General features: G+C 41.4%; 1 protein-coding gene and 1 pseudogene across 1 annotated transcript in view; one reads left to right on the top strand and one right to left on the bottom strand.

Annotated features, from left to right (window-relative positions):
- LOC106607177 (neuroendocrine convertase 2) overlaps positions 1-5,721 on the bottom strand; it is a 103,377-nt gene extending 97,656 nt beyond the window's left edge. The window contains exon 1 of the mRNA XM_014203849.2: positions 5,198-5,721. Within this exon, the coding sequence (XP_014059324.1) occupies positions 5,198-5,383 (186 nt within the window). The 5' untranslated portion in view covers positions 5,384-5,721. The remainder of the gene's footprint in view (positions 1-5,197) is intronic.
- Positions 5,722-8,803: 3,082 nt separating this feature from the next.
- LOC106605644 (serine/threonine-protein kinase TAO1-like) lies at positions 8,804-11,159 on the top strand (annotated as a pseudogene).
- The last annotated feature ends 3,664 nt before the right edge of the window (positions 11,160-14,823 follow it).

The raw sequence follows: 14,823 nt of genomic DNA, 5'->3' as shown, positions 1-14,823 counted from the left end.
AAAGAGTGGGAGATGTGTAGAAACCTCTACGTATTCTGTGCCACTTTGTAGGATGGGGCCGTGCTTCCAAAAGTTCCATGACATGTTGCAGGCTAAATGCAAACACTTAAATGACAGTGTGAAATATGAATTTGTCCTACAAATCTTATAGGGAAATTGTGTACTTCAAATTTTTTCTCTTAACAGTTTTGTGTTTTGTATCTTATCTCTGTTATCTAATACTTTGTATAGTTGGAATTTTTCTCTAATTCTTGTCATTTACTGAATTTTTGTCAAAGTTGGCAACTATTTATAATTTTTTTCATGCCTAGTCTGTACTAAGTCCTATTGAGAGAGGTTATCTACATTTTAAAATAGTTTCTGAATAGTTGTCTGCATTTTAAAATTGTTACAGAAGAAAGAATCTTTGTCAATTCAAGAGCCTACTTTGTGTGGGATTTGAAATACTCTGAATATTGTTCTCTGGTCCCATTTTGGAATATTTTTGAAATATTTAAATGTAAATAATATTTCGAAGTATAATATATTATACTTGGTACATTTTGACTGAGTAATTTCGTCAAATGTGCGACAATTTAAATACTATAAAGGTTTTTCTTGTGTTGGGTGTTAGTAGATTTTTGATAGTGAGTGTCTACACAATTGAAGACAAAATGTATGTTATTCCTATTGACATGAATGTGGTGTCGTATTAAGTTGTGCTTATTAGAACTAAGTTAAAATCCTCTTAAGGATCCGCCCCTTTCTTTCAATTTTCACCAAAAATGACATACCCAAATCTAACTGCCTGTAGCTCAGGACTTGAAGAAAGGATATGCATATTCTTGATACCATTTGAAAGGAAACACTTTGATGTTTGTGGAAATGTGTAATGAATGTAGGAGAATATAACACATTAGAACTGGTAAAAGATAATACAAAGAAAATACCAAACTTTTTTTGTATTTTTTTTGTACCATCGTCTTTGAAATGCAAGAGAAAGGCCATAATGTATTATTCCAGCTTTGGCACAATTTAGATTTTGTCCCATAGATAGCAGCAGTGTATGTGCAAAGTTTTAGACTGATCCAATGAACAATTGCATTTCTGTTCAAAATGTTGTATCAAGACTGCCCAAATGTGCCTAAGTGGTGTATTAATAACATTTGAAGTTCATAACTGTGCACTCTCCTCAAACAATAGCATGGTATTGTTTCACTGTAATAGCTACTGTAAATTGGACAGTGCAGTTATATTAAAAATAATTTAAGCTTTCTGCCAAAATCAGATATGTCTATGTCCTGGGAAATGTTCTTGATACTTACAACATCATGCTAATCACATTAGCACACATTATCTCAACCATCCCAAGGGTGGGACCCCGATCTGTAGAGACTTGTAATTGTCATTTGTTCTTCATTTTTTACCTATGTCTGTTTGTTTGTTTGAAATGCGTTTTATCTTTAAAATTCTCAGTAATCTTAAGCAGCATTCTAGAATTCTATTGAGGTCTAACTGGATAAACTCCAAACTACAGTAAAAGCGGCCTCAGGATATAGGCCTTTTCCTGTAGTCCACGATCAGCTCCTTTGTCTTGCTCACAATGAGGGAGAGGTTGTTGTTCTGGCACCACACTGCCAGTTCTCTGACCTCCTCCCTATAGGCCGTCTCATCGTTGTCGGTGATCAGGCCTACCACTGTTGTGTCGTCAGCAAACTTAAAGATGGTGTTGGAGTCGTGTTTGGCCACACAGTCGAGGGTGAACAGGGAATACAGGAGGGGACTTAATACACACCCCTGAGGGGCCTGAGGGGCCCCAGTGTTAAGGATCAGCGTGGCAGACGTATTGTTGCCTACTCTTACCACCTGGGGGCAGCCTGTCAGGAAGTCCAGGATCCAGTTGCAGAGGGAGGTGTTTATCACACAGTCATCCAGAACAGCTGGTGCTCTCATGCATGCTTCAGTGTTGCTTGCCTCCAAGTGGCATTTAGCTAATCTGGTAGGCTCGCGTCACTGGGCAGCTAGCATTTGGGTTTCCCTTTGTAGTCCATAATAGTTTTCAAGCCCTGAAACATCTGACGAGCGTCAGAGCCGGTGTAGTACGATTCAATCTTAATCCTGTATTGACGCTTTGCTTGTTTGATGGTTCATCTGTGGGCATAGCGGGATTTCTTATAAGCGTCCAGATTAGTCTCCCACTCCTTGAAAGCGGTAGCTCTATCTTTTAGCTTGATGCTGATGTTGCCTATAATCCATGGCTTCTGGTTGGGAAATGTACATACAGTCACTGTGGGGACGATGTCATCGATGTACTTATTGATGAAGCCAATGACTGAGGTGGTGTATTCCTCAATGCCATTGGTTGAATCCCAGATGAATCCTAGCAAAACAGTTCTGTAGTGTAGCATCCGCGTCATCTGACCAGATCCGTTTTGAGCGAGTCTCTGTAAGGAGATCCTCACCCTGAGCTCATCTACATTATTGTCCAGGGTCTGAACATTAGCGAGTAATATACTTGGAAGCGGTCGATGGTAGGCACGCCGCCTGACTCTTTCTACCTCTTCTTCGACGTCACCGTTTTGGTGCAGCCCCCGGAATTAATATAGCTACACAAAGGATCCAGGTCAGGGAAGTCGAATTTCTGCTCAAAATTCTGGTGAGTGACCGCAGATCTAATATCCAAAAGTTATTTCCGGCTGTAGGTATTAATACAAGAAACGTTCTGAGCAAATAATGTAAGAAATAACACTGAAAAAAACAACACACTGCAAAGTTAGGAGCTTGAAACAGGGCGACCGTGTCTGTCGGCACCATTTTGTATAAAGTGTACATTAGGGAACTGTCTTAATGCGGAGGTGTTTGTTTGTGTGTGTTTGTGCGTGCATAAATTGTATTTTTGTTTTGAAGTATATTCACCGGTATGTGTTTCCATGCTTGCTAAATTAATTAAGCATGAATAAGAGATCATTGAAACTGCACAGATATGGATACAAATAACGCTGGAGATTACATAATCCAGAGGCGGTGTATGTGTGAAGCAGTGAAGGAGTGGATGGATGAGGGTAGCCTACTGTATGATTGTGTCTACAATACAAGTCAGAGATGCTGCCATTAAACCTCAGTCAAAACAAAACACATTCAGTATATAATTATTACTTATTAAGTCAAATTTAACATCAAATAATGAGTAGCCAAGAGTGGCATGCTGTTACTTGAATGCCGAGGTGAACATCTTAATTCACAACACCACAATACCCTCGATTTCTAGGCTACGCCTCAGTGCCTTGCTCTCCAGCTAATTGCACTCGCACTCTTATTCTGACATTTGACAAGGCAGTACAGTCAGGGGGATAATTTTCCCTCTTCAGACAAGGCCTGCATTCACAGGGCTGTTTAATAAGTGGTTGGATAAATAGATGGGTGATCAACTGCCACATCTGAAGAGAAAGCAATCTGTTGATTTCTGATAAAATGGTGTCCATTTTCTATATTGCGAATTCAGTTAATTAATCTTGAATAAAGAGCATGAAGCATACAGTGCCTTCAGAAAGTATTCACACCTCTTGCCTTTTTCCACATTTTGTTGTGTTACAGCCTGAATATAAAATGGATTAAATTTAGATTTTGTGTACTGGCCTACACACAACACCCCACAATGTCAAAGTGGAATTAGGTTTTTAGAAATGTCTTGAGTCAATAAGTATTCAACCCCTTTGATATGGCAAGCCTAAGTAAATATTTGTTAAACAAGTCACACTATAAGTTGCAAGGATTCATTCCATGATTTTGTAATGACTACCTCATCTCTGTACCCCACACATACAATTATCTGTAAGGTCCCTCAGTTGAGCAGTAAGTTTCAAACACAGATTCAATCACATAGACCAGGGAGGTTTTCCAATGTCTCGCAAAGAAGGGCACCTATTGATATATGGGTAAAAATAAAAATGCAGACATTGAATATTCCTTTGAGCATGTTGAAGTTATTAAATACACTTTGGATGGTGTATCAACACACCCATCCACTACAAATATACAGGCGTCCTTCCTAACTCAATTGCCGGAGAGGAACGATACCGCTCAGGGATTTCACCATCAGGCCAATGGTGACTTTCGGTTACCTTTCAGTCCCTGTCCCAATGCTTTTAACCGCTAGGCTACAGCATCCATTCCCACATTCATGATTGTCAACGGAAGAGGCAAGTGCAGAATCTTCAATTCTTGCAGTTCAATCTCCAGTTAGTGCTGGTGGTTTGAACACTGTGCTTGACAATGCCTTCCAAACGGTATATAATGGCAAATGATCAAATACATAAAACAATGTTAAACATAGACATTTCAGAAAAGGGGATCTAATTCTGCACTGGACAGGATTCAAAATGTCACAATGGTGTTTAGAAGCTTTAGAGAGAGGAAAGGACACCAAAAGAGAAAGTATCTAATTCTGCGCTAAACAGGACTAGAAACACAAAACTATTGTTATCAATCTTTTCTGTTAGTTCTCCCAGTCCCTGGGAAGGTGTTGCACAATACTTGATTTAGTGGTGTTACAACACACCATGTAATGTTTCAAAACATCTCAGGATGATGTGTTTCAATACTCAGGTAAAGTTAAGGTTTCGTCTCCTTCATGTTTGTGGCACCTCAGTTGCCACTAGTTTTGTTGTACAAAGCACTTAATTTTAACACTGTGCTATTAGCCTGCCTTAATTCATATAATCTATTCACCCCACATTTCTCATTCCAAAATTACTGGGGGACAAAAAATAGATTGGCAAAATGTTTGAATTTAGCAGAAATGAAGGCTGACTTTATATTTATGTTATTGTAGCCTAAGACTTAATGAGGCGACATAGACCTAGATATTATGTAACAAAATAAATTATACAGATCAACTTAATTGATGGTCATCTGAAAAACAAAACAAATAGGCAAAGGCATATTTCAAATAATAGGCTATATATTGAAATGTTTTAACTGAAGTCATAACAAGTATTTATGTTGGTAACATCATAGCCAAAATAGGATTTTTAATATTCTAGGTAATATAAATAAAAAAAGAAACATGAGCATTTTTTTTAAGTGGAGTTGAGTGACAAAAACACTGGACATGTTCATCAATGCAAATTATTGGCTTGATGGGAATATCGAATCGACAACCCATCATTAGCATACATTATGCACATTTTCTGCAACATTGTAGCCTAACATGTCTTACCTTCCGGGCACTATGAAACCCGTGCTCTGTTGCAAGTTGGTGCGCTTCATCATGTGCACCTTCATGCAACTGAACCAAGAGATGATTTGTAAAGATCCCATCCTCTGTGGCGTGTGTCGCAAGAAACAGTGATTTTAGTAAGATCAATACAACTGCTGTCCCATATCTGAGAGATCCAATCATCATTTCTAGCTTGTATCAAGGTGCCTGTCGAAGTGAATTCTGTGGGCGGGATGCTCCTTTGAAGAGATGTATGAATCAGTCCTTTTGGGAATACATCTCCTCCGCAGCGGAGGGCTAGTGGAAGTTGGACCGTCCTTCAGGTTTTAGCGTCTCTTTGACGTGGGCGATGCTACGAGACGGTTCGATGGATGATTGTGTTTGGGACTAAACCTGCATCCTCAGCTCCCTCTCTCCTCCTTCATCTATTATTTATCAGCCCCTCTGTTCGGGTCCTCTATTCGTGACGTTCCACCAATCGGCTCCGGCGGGTGTCTCCCTCCTCTCTCTCTCCGCTCTGGTGCGTTTTGGAAGAGAGGAATGTTCGCACTTTCGAGCGCGCGAGGACACTTTCAGGACCCTGGAGAATTCCTTCTCTGGTCAGAAATTGTGCTAAGCACACTAGCGCGGCAGACAAGGGAAGTCCTGAATAGAAACACCTACAGCAACTCGGCCTATATTGTGCTCCTCAAATAAGTTTGTGTATGATTTCTTGTGTTATTTGACTTTGTGGTGTGCAGAACAATACACGTGTCCAAGTACAGCACCAGGCATAAACATTGGCTATATATGCTGTAGACTTTGTAGCGTTGGGCATAGAAAAGCGGTGCCTCAATTATTTATTTCATACACAACGATATAGACTGTAGCCTATACTTGAATGGACCTCATATTTTACTGCCGTATGGTGGTAATAATGTGCTGTAGTCTCTGTTTGCAGCTGGTTCACAGAAACTATTATATTGAAACAGAGAAGACTGTGTTGATAAGCAAAATGAAACAAAGAAAAACAAATCAAATTTGGGAGTTTTACATTGAGCCAATCTGATACCCAAGTTGTTTCTAAATATTGTGGTGCAAATGTGTGTGGAGAGAATTTGTGAATGAGTATTTGGGATTGGGCTCCCAGATACAGACATGATATTTTCCTTTTTCTCTGCTTGCTGTGTGATGGGTCTGAGGCTATCTTCTTCTGAGTGAAATTAACCAGAAAAGGCCATTCAGGTCTCTAAATGGGGCATTGGTTGGAGGTCTGGACCCTAAGCAAACCAGGGTACAAGTCTTTGAGTCTATAACACAATACCATGTAGCATAAAACCTTGTCTTTTCACACAAGCAGCTATGTAAATTTGGTTGTTTTCATTACATGTTCTTGCAAGGATTGTGTCTGGCAGCATTGCAATCTACCCATCAATAGAGCACATCTTTGCAGCTCCCTGACTCTTTATAACCATGGGAGATCAGACAATGGTGCTCCTTTGGCCTTGCACTGTAATCAACAGGAGAATGGAGATGATGTGAGGAGCTTCAAAACAACAGTCAAAGCAATCTTTTTCACTATATCTTTAATAATATTCCATGGCTGTGTTGTACACAACATGCTGTAGATCTTTAACACCCTACACTGCTTTATAAAAGGCAATATCTCACATTGTGACTGCCCCTGAAAAAGTTGATTTTCTCAAAGAGAAAGCATTATCTGCTGAGTATGTTTGGGGAGATTTGTAAATTAACCAATACCAAACAGCAAGTTATTTGATTATTACTTCCCTCATTACAATTCGCAGACACAGTCAGCCAAAATGTGTGTCATCATTCTCAATTTATTGATTCCATGATATCTGTAGCAGTATTTCTCTCAGGTACAGTGACCTCATCTCAAAGGTGTATCTGAGAATGAAAACAGTGAAACCAGACATGAGTAATCTTGGACTGCTTTCATTTTCTTATTTCTTTGTTTTTTATATTACACCATTACACATGTTTTATATCTATCACTTAGAGTAAAGCTGTGTCAATTACAGTTACTAACATGCCACATAAAGGTTTGGCGTGATGGATCATGCAAGGGAATACCTATACAGTAGTATCCTCCCCAGAGACTGGCCTGATATCATCATGGAAAAAGACATTGATCCTACTAATGAGATGTGTTTTTATATAACATTATCTTCTCCAGTAATCAGTGTTTCCATCCTCCCTGCAGACTCCCTCCCACACACCTGCTTTTTTACAGTGGTGAGACAATGATTTATTTAGCCAGGCAAGGTAAGCATCCTTATTTCTTCCTGCGACAAAGAAAACTGTAAGTCACAAACTAGGCACACCAGGCATCTGCAAACCAATGTTGACAAACGCTGGGAGAGGTCAGTTCGTTCTGTTTTGCAGGTCTTAAATAGCAAATATTTGACAATTTTGTCTCACAAATTGTCACTTTGTTTCTCATTAAAAGACTGAATCCATCAATCAAATCCATTAATCCATTATATGAAATAGCTCGTTGATAGTAATGACAAAACAATACAAATGTCAACAGTGTGCGCAACTGGTTAACTGAAGTCAGGTGCAGGAGAGCAGAGATGAGTGAACAGGCACACTTTATTTGGTAGAAGGAAAACAGTCGGACGCAACTGCGTAACGCCCCTCCCCCGAAGGCAAAAGCAAATAGCGCACTCGTCACACAAATAATGTACAGCATACAATACCACGGGTTCCAAACAAGACCCGGCGAAAAAACCAGCATGAAGCGTCACACATGACACGTAACGAACAATTGCACACACAGACATGGGGGGAACAGAGGATAATATACACGTAGAGTGATGAGGGGATGTAACACAGGTGTGCGGAAAAACAAGACAAAACAAATGGAAAATGAAAGTTGGAGCGGCGATGGCTAGAAGACCGGTGACGTCGACCGCCAAGCGCCGCCCGAACAAAGTGAGGAGTCATGACAACAAAGCTCAATAAACATTGTGTGGGGGTGTTCATTTCAGTCGCATAGGCAGAAATTGCCATGTGGCTGGGCATGAGTAAAATTTACTGGGCCAACACTTTCCAGCAAAATACACCAAAAACACCCAAATATATTTAAAAGAAAATTTGTGCAATCACGTTACATCATTTAACACAACACAGGATAAATGTGACCAAGAAACAACACACGTCCCTTGGCAAACAAGCCCGTTATTAGGCCTATTGCCAACACCGCTGACAGAACAGGCAGACTGTCCGAGTCCAACAGTAAACAAACAAAATTAAATATACAACATAAGAGTTTCATGTTTGTGGAAGCAGCTCAGCCCAGAATGTTTTGTTGACACTGACATCATGTGACAGTGTGTCGTGAAGAATCATGATGGATGAGGCTATAAGAAGTGTTTCAAGGCCAGGTAGAAGAGATTGCGCAAAATAAAAGTTGTTTACAAGATAAAAAATGTTGACAGAGGAGAGGGTAAATTCTCCATGCAATTTGTTTCACTTTGTTCTGCTGATTGATTCAGTACACTGCTCAGCTAGCTAAGTAGCTAGCTAGATAGCTAACATTTGATTGCACCTCTGCCCTATCTATCTAGCTAGGAAACATTAGCTACCCAGCAAGCTAGAATGAGGTAAAACCTCAAAGGCTCCCTCTGAAATTGGATCCTGGACATCCTTACGGGCCGCCACCAGGTGGTAAGGGTAGACAACAACACATCTGTCACGCTGATCCTCAACACAGGGAGCCCCGAGGGGTGCATGCTTTGTCCCCTCCTGTAGTCCCTGTACACCCACGACTGCGTGGCCAAGCATGACACCAACACCATCGTTACGTTTGCTGACGACACAACAGTGGTAGGCCTGATCACCGACAACGATGAGACAGCCTATAGGGAGGAGGTCAGAGACGGTGCTTACGACCCAGTACATCACCGGGGCCAAGCTTCTTGCCATCCAGAACCTACAGTTGAAGTCGGAAGTTTACATACACTTAGGTTGGAGTCATTAAAACTCATTTTTCAACCACTCCAAAAATTTGCTGAAAACAAACTATAGTTTTGGCAAGTCGGTGTAAGGGCTGTCTGAAGAGAGAGTGGACCAAGGAGCAGCGGAGTTAGTGTTCATCATTAGAATATTTAATAAAGAAAGAACACTATACAAACAAAACAAGAAAACTGACAGCCAAACAGTCCTGTCAGGTGCAAACACTAACAGAAACAATTACCCACAAAACCCAAAGGAAAAACATGCTCCTTATGTGTGACTCCCAATCAGCAACAACGAGCTTCAGCTGTGCCTGATTGGGAGCCACACACGGCCCAAAACAAAGAAATACAAAAACATAGAAAAAGGAACATAGAACGCCCACCCAATGTAACACCCTGGCCTAACCAAAATAAAGAACAAAAAAACCCTCTCTATGGCCAGGGTGTTACAGTCGGTTAGGACATCTACTTTGTGCATAACACAAGTAATTTTTCCAACAATTATTTACAGACAGATTATTTCACTTATAATTCACTGTATCACAATTCCAGTGGGTCAGAAGTTTACATACACTAAGTTGACTGTGCCTTTAAACAGCTTGGAAAATTCCAGAAAATTCTGTCATGGCTTTAGAAGCTTCTGATAGGCTAGTTGACATCACTCAACAAGAGTACAAACTACGCAAGGAGGGCTCAAATAGGAGTTGAGTGAGAATCAGTCTACCCTTAAGAAGGAGAAACAGGAGTGGCTGTCCAAGCAGAAGGAGAACATCCAGCACTTCCAGGCTGAGGAGGAAGCCAACCTGTTGAGGAGACAGAGGCAGTACCTGGAGCTGGAGTGTCGACGCTTCAAACGGAGTATACTCATAGCCAGGCACAACGTGGAGCAGGATCTGACACGAGAGGAGTTGAATAAGCGTCAGACCCAGAAGGACTTGGAGCATGCCATGCTGCTCAGACATCACGAGTCGATGCAGGAGTTGGAGTTCAGACATCTGGGAACCATCCAGAAGATGACGGCGGAGCTTATCAGGACGCAGCACCAGACGGAACTGACCAATCAGCTGGAGTACAACAAGAGGAGGGAGAGAGAGCTGAGATGTAAACACGTCATGGAGGTTCGACAGCAACCCAAGAGTTTAAAGTCTAAAGAGCTGCAGATTAAGAAGCAGTTCCAGGACACGTGTAAGATCCAGACGCGTCAGTACAAGGCCCTGAGGAACCACCTGTTGGAGAGCACTCCCAAAGCCGACAACAAGGCTGTGGTCAAGAGACTGAAGGAGGAGCAGACCAGGAAACTGGCCATCCTGGCCGAGCAATATGACCACTCTAACAACCACATGTTGTCCACACAAGCTCTGCGTTTGGACGAGGCCCAGGAAGGGGAGTGTCAGGTGCTGAGGCAGCAACTGCATCAGGAGTTGGAGGTGCTGAACACCTACCAGAGTAAGATCAAGATGCAGACAGACGCCCAGCACGACAGAGAGAGGAAGGATCTGGAGCAGAGAATGTCGCTCCGCAGGGCTCAACTGGAACACAAGATTGAGGAGGAGATGTTGTCTCTGCAGAATGAGTGTGTGGAGCGTATCAGGTCTCTGTTGGAGTGCCAGGCCAGAGAGATGGAGGCTTTCGACTCAGAGTCCATGAGACTAGGCTTCAGCAACGTGGTCCTGTCCAACCTGCAGGGCTCAGACGCACACGGCAGCCCAGGGGGATCTGGAGCATCTCAGCATGGTCACAGCCATCACCAGGGGGGGTCGAGCTCCCAGCAGCTGTGGGGTCACCCTGTGCTGGCTGGAGGACCCCCTCCCTGGAGCCTGCACCAGCCCTCTGGAGGGGGGAGTCAGAGGGGGAGTGGGCGTGGGGGGGTCAGGAACAGACCCCAGGTTATGAGGAGGGCGTCGACGTCGGGAGGTGGGCGGAGCGAACAGGGCAAGAGCAGGAGCGCCAGCATCACCTCCCAGATCTCCAACGGATCACACCTGTCATACACCTAGACACACAGACTGAAGAACCACACACACACACACACACAGACTGAAGACACTGATAATGGAATTTTATATCTTAATGATAATAATCAACAATCAATAAGCCTTGACTAATTCCCAAGGTTTGTAAGACAATGGGTTAAATAATTATCAGACACACACACACACACACACACACACACACACACACACACACACACACACACACACACACACACACACACACACAGAAGACACACACACACACAGAAGATGAACACACTTGTCGTTAGCCTTGAAACACACATAGCTGGTGTAACAACCATCTTAACACACACTGAACTAAACACACTTGTGATTTGGGGCGGCAGGTAGCCTAGTGGTTAGAGCGTTGGACTAGTAACCGAAAGGTTGCAAGATCAAATTCCTGAGCTGACAAGGTACAAATCTGTCGTTCTACCCTTGAACAAGGCAGTTAACCCACTGTTCCTAGGCCGTCATTGTAAATAAGAATTTGTTCTTAACTGACTTGCCTATTTAAATAAAGGTAAAATAAAACATTTCCAAATGCCTGAAGGTACCACGTTCATCTGTATAAACAATAGTATGCAAGTATAAACACCATGGGACCACGCAGCCGTCAGATGTTCTGTCTCCTAGAGATGAACGTACTTTGGTGCGAAAGTTGCAAATCAATACCAGAACAACATGCAAAGGACCTTGTGAAGATGCTGGAGGAAACAGGTACAAAAGTATCTATATCCACAGTAAAACTAGTCTTATATCGACATAACCTGAAAGGCCGCTCAGCAAGGAAGAAGCCACTGCTCCAAAACCGCCTTTAAAAAGCCTGACTATGGTTTGCAACTGCACATCGGGACAAAGATTGGACTTTTTGGAGAAATGTCCTCTGGTCTGATGAAACAAAAATAGAACTGTTTGGCCATAATGACCATTGTTATGTTTGAAGGGAAATGGGGGAGGCTTGCAAGTCGAAGAACACCATCCCAACCGTGAAGCACGGGGGTGGCAGCATCATGTTGTGGGGGTGCTTTGCTGCAGGAGGGACTGGTGCACTTCACAAAATAGATGGCATCAAATTATGTGGATATATTGAAGCAACATCTCAAGACATCAGTCAGGAAGTTAAAGCTTGGTCGCAAATGGGTCTTCCAAATGGACAATGACCCCAAGCATAATTCCAAAGTTGTGGCAAAATGGCTTAAGGACAACAAAGTGAAGGTATTGGAGTGGCCATCACAAAGCCCTGACCTCAATCCTACAGAAGATGTGTGGGCAGAACTGAAACAGCGTGTGTGAGCAAGGAGGCCTACAAACCTGACTCAGTTACACCAGCTCTGTCAGGAGGAATTTGCCAAAATTCACCCAACTTATTGTGGGAAGCTTGTGGAAGGCTACCCGAAACATTTGACCCAAGTTAAACATTTTAAGGCAATGCTACCAAATACTATTTGAGTGTTTGTAAACTTCTGATCCACTGGGAATGTGATGAAAGAAATACAAGCTGAAATAAATCATTCTCTCTACTATTATTCTGACATTTCACATTCTTAAAATAAAGTGGTGATCCAAACTGACCTAAGACAGGGAATTCTTACTAGGATTAAATGTCAGGAACTGAGGACTGAGTTAAATGCATTTGGCTAAGGTGTATGTAAACTTCTGACTTCAACTGTATATACTAGGCGGTATCAGAGGAATTACCAAAAAATCGTCAGACTCCAGTCACCCACTGGCTCCTTAACAGCTTTTACCCCCCGCCCCCGCCCTTTGTTTTTACACTGCTGCTACTCGCTGTTTATTATCTATGCATAGTCACTTTACAGCTACCTACACGTACAAATTACCTTGACTAACCTGTACCACTGCACATTGACTCGGTTCTGGTACCCCCTTTATATAGCCTCATAATTCTTTTTTTAAATGTACTTTAGTTTATTTAATATATATTTATATTCTTTAAACTGCATTGTTGGTAAAGGGCTTGTAAGTAAGCATTTCACGGTAAGGTCTACACCTGTATTCAGCGCATGTAAGAAATAACATTGTATGTGAATTTGGCCAGTGCTTCAGGGTTTCAAAGGTTGGTCAAGACACATCATGAAAACCAACCTTTTCTTTTCCTGGGACAGAGCAACAATGCATCACACCCAAAAGAGAAAATAACTATTGTTCAACTGTGCAACTATTGGAAATAAGGTTGCATGATGATAAATAAGAGTTTATTTTATAAGCATTTGTAAGTGTATTCATAAATTGCTAATAACTGGAAGTAAATATGGCTCACTATTCAGCAAACTGACCAGTTATTACACAATTTTGACCAATACGATATAACCGCTTATTAATGGTTTATAATGCATTTACGAATGATTAAATAACATTTGATAATGTATTTATAACCCAATTACAAACAATTTGTACCTTATTGTAAAGTTTTACCAATAAGATATTTAAAATGGTCATTTTGAATATATGGGATGTTTGTGTTTATCCCAAATTTTGTATTTTAAAATATTGCGATAGGTCTAGGGCTATTTATAATGTTTCCATTGACAATCTCCTATTTCATATTTGCCACACCCACACTGCATGAATTGCAGGCTTCCCAAATGTAGTCGATGCACTTGTGATTTACCATACGGTTGCGATATAACCAATTAGATCCCAAGAACCCCCAACTGCATATTAAACAGTTCTGATTAGTCAGGAGACAATACAACCAATGAATCAAGTTCTTTGTTTCAATGTACACTACTGTTCAAAAGTTTGGGGTCACTTAGAAATGCCCTTGTTTTGAAAGAAAAGCAATTTTTTTGTCCATTAAAATAACATCAAATTGATCAGAAATACAGTGTATACATTGTTAATGTTGTAAATGACTATTGTAGCTGGAATTGCTGATTTTTAATGGAATATATACAAATCTAAGAAGGCAAATTGTTCATTAGAAAATTATTTTGCAATTATGTTAGCACAGCTGAAAACTGTTGTTCTGATTAAAGAAGCAATACAACTGGCCTTCTTTAGACTAGTTGAGTATCTGGAGCATCAGCATTTTTTGTGGGTTTGATTACAGGCTCAAAATGGCCTGAAACAACAGACTTTCTTCTGAAACTCGTCAGTCTCAGAAATCTTGTTCTGAGAAATGAATTTCCATGCGAGAAATTGCCAAGAAACTGAAGATCTCGTACAAGCTGTGTACTACTCCCTTCACGGAACAGCGCAAACTCTATCCAGAATAGAAAGAGGAGTGGGAGGCCCCGGTGCACAACTGAGCAAGAGGACAAGTATATTTAGAGTGTCAAGTTTGAGAAACAGACGCCTCACAAGTCCTCAACTGGCAGCTTCATTAAATGGTACCTGCAAAACACCAGTCTCAACGTCAACAGTGAAGAGGCGACTCTGGGATGCTGGCCTTCTAGGCAGAGTTGCAAAAAAAAAGCCAACTCAGACTGGCAAATAAAATGAAAAGATTAAGATGGGCAAAAGAACACAGAGAATGGACAGAGGAACTCTGCCTAGAAGGCCAGCATTACAGAGTCGGCTCTTCACTGTCGATGTTGAGACTGGTGTTTTGCGGGTTACAATGACACCTTGTTATTAAAACCTGGTTTTCTAGCCCCTTGATATTATTGTTGGATCTGATTTTAATAGCAAAAATTTCGAT

Source organism: Salmo salar, chromosome ssa01 (genome assembly GCF_905237065.1).
Source record: "Salmo salar chromosome ssa01, Ssal_v3.1, whole genome shotgun sequence".
Classification (NCBI taxonomy): domain Eukaryota; kingdom Metazoa; phylum Chordata; class Actinopteri; order Salmoniformes; family Salmonidae; genus Salmo; species Salmo salar.
Note: the sequence above shows the minus strand (reverse complement) of the source record. Positions and strands in the feature narration are given on the sequence as shown.